Source organism: Malaclemys terrapin, chromosome 13, assembly GCF_027887155.1.
Source record: "Malaclemys terrapin pileata isolate rMalTer1 chromosome 13, rMalTer1.hap1, whole genome shotgun sequence".
NCBI classification, from domain to species: Eukaryota; Metazoa; Chordata; order Testudines; family Emydidae; genus Malaclemys; species Malaclemys terrapin.
Window position 1 is genome coordinate 35,823,934 of NC_071517.1, and position 5,237 is coordinate 35,829,170.

At 40.4% G+C, this 5,237-nt stretch overlaps 1 protein-coding gene across 1 annotated transcript; it reads right to left on the bottom strand.

Moving 5' to 3' along the window:
- Nucleotides 1-462: 462 nt before the first annotated feature.
- On the bottom strand, nucleotides 463-1,311 carry LOC128848016 (olfactory receptor 8S1-like). The gene has a single exon (XM_054047727.1). It carries the CDS (start codon nucleotides 1,309-1,311, stop codon nucleotides 463-465), a length of 849 nt encoding a protein of 282 aa, XP_053903702.1.
- Nucleotides 1,312-5,237: the final 3,926 nt, after the last annotated feature.

The window sequence follows — 5,237 nt, forward strand, 5'->3', positions numbered from 1 at the left end:
TTAGAAAACCCTAGCAATTTTAACAGTGATCAGTCCAATAAGATACTACAGATATTAAATAAGGATTTTAAAGAAAATACCCTAGAGGAACTACAGAGTGTAATAGACAAAGATCTTCTTTGACAGCAGCTGAGGATCTGACCAATTCTTTACAATCAGTCATACCTATATTGAGGTCAGTGTCCTAGATTAAAGAGAGATTGGGATGGGAAGAAGAGAGAAAAGAGCGAGAAGGTGTGAATGACTCTATAGTCTGGTGTTTATAGCATTCACCCTGGATGAAGGAGACCCACAGTCTACTCCCCATTACTCCAATGATTCTTGGACACATGGGGATCTGGCCCTTTAAATTTAATGAAGATATACGAATTTAGAGCACCTGTGAATCTGGTCCAAAGTGTCAGTGAGATATCTGAGCTGAAAAATGTCCAAAACAACAGTTATCCATCATTCCATGCATTCTTATTTATACAAAATAAAAAAAACATCATCACTACTTGAGAAACTTGAATTTCCCCAAAATTTTTCTAGAGCCCTTTTCACCTCCTTGTTTTTCAGGCTGTAGATAATGAGGTTTAACATGGGGGTCAAGATGCTATACTGGACGGAGAACATTTCATCCAGAACCACAGAGGACACTGAGCTGGGTTTTATGTACTGGAAAAGAGCTGTCAGATACAACAAGCAGACCACAATAAGGTGGGAGCTGCAGGTGGAGAAGGCTTTATGCCTGCCCTGTGTAGAGCGTATCCTTAGGATGGTGGAGATGATGTGAATGTAGGAGATCAGTGTGAGGAGGAAGGAGCTCAACACAAGTATCACAGTAGAAGTGAGAAGCAGCACTTGAGTGATGAGAATCTCAGTGCAGGACAGTTGTAATAGTAGAGGGAGCTCACAGCTGAAATGGCTAATTTGATTGGGCCAACAGAAATGCAACTTGAGGGCAAAAACTGTGTTAATTGTGGCACCTAAGAAGGCCATGGTCCATGCACAACTCACCAGCTGAACACAGATCCCTTTGTTCATTGTCTGTACATAATGCAATGGGTCACAGATGGCAGCATAGCGGTCATAAGCCATGGCTGAGAGAATGAGAATTTCTGTACCAGCTGAGAGGAAAAAGATGATCTGGGCAATACAGTCATTGACAGAAATAGTTTTTTGCTTTGCTTGGAAGTTCATCAGCATGTTAGGCACCGGGACTGAGGAATAGCAGATATCAACAAAGGATAAATGGAAGAGGAAGAAGTGCATGGGGGTGTGTAGGTGAGGATCAGCCTTTATGAACAGCATGATCATCACATTCCCCATGAGGGTGACTAGGTAAATAACTAAAAACAGCAGGAAGTGGAAAATCTGCATCTGTGGGTCATTGGAAAGTCCCAGGAGGATAAATTCACTCACCGTGGTTTGCTTTTCCATTGATATTTTTTTAGGAAAACTCTGACCTGCAAGAATGAAAGGAACACATATCATAAAGGTAAATTGAAGTGGCCTGTGATGAATATCCGATCAGTAGGATGAATGTAAAGAGGGCCCTACTCCATCTGGTAAAATGTGTGTTTTAAATGGACAAAATAGACTAGAGTCACAAAGGATTTAGGCCCCTAACTGCCACTTTAGGTGACTAAATCCCAGAATCAGGCCCCACTGGGATTCATAAAAACCCTGCTCACCAGGGAGTATGGGACAGTGTTATGTGGGGCTCCCTCAATCTCTCCTGTTGAAGCTGTTCCACTGAGGTTAAATAATGAAAGAGGCAATGGAGCAGGGGGACTGGATTCTGGATCTCCTGCATCAAGAGAAAGTGCTTTTGCTATCAGGCTATAAAGTCATTCTCTCTCTCTCTCTGGCCTGCTATCTCTGTAATCTGCCCTCCTGACTGCAGTGGATCTACAGCTGATTCATACCAGCTGGGGACCTGGGCCTTTGACTGCAGCGCAGCTCTGGCCAATTCGCACAATCTGGGGATCTGGCCAATTCTATAAAAATAATCTCTTTGTCTGTTAGATTTTGTAGGGGTTGTTTAGAATTGAAAAGCCTATAGAATATCTGTTTTGTCTTATTGGATTCATTCCTATTAAAATTTCTAGGATTTCAATAATAATAATAAATAATTAATTATTAATAATAAACCCCAAGGCCTAGACATACTGGTTTGGCACCCAGCTGGTATAGCCTGCCAAACCAACCCAATATGAAGAATACAGGCAAATCAATCATTTTTATGAACAGCATAAAGAGGGACATCATCAGAACTTAGCTGGACCACAAGCTTGTTGCCCAGCAGGGTGTGTTGTGTGGTGGTGGGGAATCCCAGGTCAATGTCACACAATGGCCAAAACAACCTAAGAAATAGGAGATCATTGTCAACAAAAGTGAAAGGGGCTAGTAGTGTAAAACAAGAAGGGATTTATAGATTCTAAGGCCAGAAGGGATCATTGTGACCCTCTAGACTGACCTCCTGGATAACACAGGCCATAGAACATCCAAAAAATTGTTCCTAGAGCAGATCTTTTAGAGAAAAAATGTGTTTAGAAAAAGTGTGATGGATTTTGGAAAATCTGGAAGAGAGAAGCTGAAGGAAATGTATGTTCCAACCTGGAAGGAGAGGAACGATAACAATACAGAAAAAGAAATGACCAAACAGAGATTCAGCAGACAGCAGAGAGCTTTTTCCAAAGAGGAGAATCTGCACAAATGGAAACTGAAAGCCTGAAAAGGGAGATTAGTGGTGTGTAACATTTGGTAAAAGCAACAATACAGGATAAATAGCAGCCACAAATGAAAGAAATATTGAAGACAAACATGAGTGAAACAGCACCTGAAGAAAGTACAGGAAATATGCATGATTTGTTGATTGAGATCATACAGAATGTAAGAGACACAGAGCACTGAGCAACGCTACCAAGGATGAAATCTGTAGACCAGCAAAGACTGGTTGATATAGTGCATGTATTGAATGAAGCACTCAGGGAAGCAGTAAGACCAACAAGTACTAACCAATTGAATTATATCATTTATGCTACAGCTGCCAACAGCAGCTCTTCCTTTTAACATCAATCATCTGAGGATGTGAACCACCAGAAAACTTGCTATATTCAAGAAGCTCCATGGAAACGAAGGATAAACCAGAAAAAAATAAGTATTTATGTTGAGATACCAATCTACTGGATGAATTTGACAAATCATTTGAAGGGAAACGACAAGCAAATAGCCCTGGAGGTGAAATATCAGCTGAATGAAAGGGATGTGAGAGTTGTGAAGGAGCAATGTAAACAGAAGCTGATCACTCTGAGTCGTTGCCTTGAAGATATTCAGAACAAATTTGTCAATAGCAAGAGAACATACTCTTCACGAGAGACCCTAGGAGATTCTTTGATCTAATTAAAGTTAAAAAGCAGAACAGGAAAAAATAGAGAGTCAATGAATAATGTGAAAAAGTTTCACAGCTATTGGAATGATATCTGGTCTGAGGATGTACAACAAAATTAGACAGCAGACTAGATAAAAAAATGCGAGGGAAAAATTTTAAAAGCACACAATAGAGGAATACATAGGTATATCAAAGAAAGAAATAGATGAAGTACTGAGAGGAATGAAAACTTGAAAGCACCCAGACTAGAATGCATGGATTCTGGCTGAAAGGTCTAAGAACACTTGAACACCTTAGTAAAAGTTTGAAGAACAGATGTCCAAGATAGATTGTGACAGGGAGAACCAAGCTCCTGGTGATGTACAGAGCATTGAATATCAATCAAGACTTGGACAGGATTCACATCTGATGTGATGGAGGAAAAGGTCTGCTATCTGTGGAGGAAGCAATTGACAAAGAAGAATATAACATCAAATTATATGCAGAGTCAACCAGTTTAAAGATCATTTGATCACGATAACAAGCTATGACTGAGCTGCTTCGCAGCCCAAGCAAGCATGAAAGAAAGAAGAAAGCTAATTGTCAAAGAAAGGTTTGAAAAATTTACAAATAAATGAATGGACAGACAGTGGTGGAGAGGGATCAAACCCATTAGTGAGAGAAGATTAACAAACTTGTGGCTTGAAGAAAGGTACCTCAAAAGAGAGACAGAGAACATGATTAGGAGAGCACGTGAGTATGGCTTAATGATGCACAAAGCAAAATTGAATGACAAAACTGCAGAATGTGTTCCGAAAATGAAGAGACAGAGGAGCCTGTGTTGAGCACCTCAAGGAGCCTGGCTGGGAGAGAAGATATGAATGGATAGAATGCGGTTGCCAAGTGTCTCCCTTGGAGCCTCTGTGGCACATATGGATTTAAACAAAGCATGCATTATTACAACCACCAAATTGAAAGTGCTCTAGAGAATGAAGAGATCTGGCAATTGTCACAGACCAAACAATGCAAGCAAAGAGGCTGGACATAGTTGTGGAAAAGGAGACAAACAAGCCCATGTTGACTCATATTGCCAGACCAGCAGACAGACACATAAAAAAGAAACAAGGAAAGAACATGTTAAAGAATGAAGAACTTTGCAATGAAGAGGAAATTTTTTTGGAAAACTAGAACAAAGATGTTCCCAGCACTTGAAGTGACCCCTCAGGATTTGAATGAGCAGCACAAGAACATGTTAGGAGTGTGAGACATCCTGGGCAGTGACCTCTGGCAGACAGCAATCACAGGCATTGTGAGGATTTTAAGGAAAGGCAAAGGAGAACAAATGCATTTGCGCATCTAAAAAGCAGAAATTCTGCAGAGGGTTTACCCAAACCTATGGAGTCGGTTTGGCATCAGGATTTACTGATGACTCCTGGGGATACATTTTAGACGGTAGCTTTCCCTTTGTAAGCTTAAAAATCTTGTATGTTTTGAAACCAATTTTATTTTAAAAAATCCCCATTTTGTAATAGTGAAGGAGAATAATAAAAATCATAATAAGTGAATGTGCTCAGCAAACATCCTCTGGGTACAGTGACATAAATTGGAAAGTGGGGTCTGTTTGAAAATTAATGGGAATTTTGTACCTAAATCAGTTCAGCTCCCTTGAAAACCCCACCCAATGGGACTTTTGACTCAGTGCCCTGCACGTCTGAATATCAGGCTGTTCATACAGAAGAGAATCTATCCTGTCCCCATGGAAGTGACTGGCTATTTTGACCTTGATTTTTAGTGAAAATGGCAATGAAGCCAATCAAACAAATGCCCAAGCAAAGAGATGGACCTTGTGCTAAAACCTGAATGTCAACAGAGGCAGATTCTG

What these genes read in the sequence shown, in the direction of transcription:
- LOC128848016 (XM_054047727.1), bottom strand. Translation starts at nt 1,311, where the DNA reads ATGGGGAATGTGATGATCATGCTGTTCATAAAGGCTGATCCTCACCTA.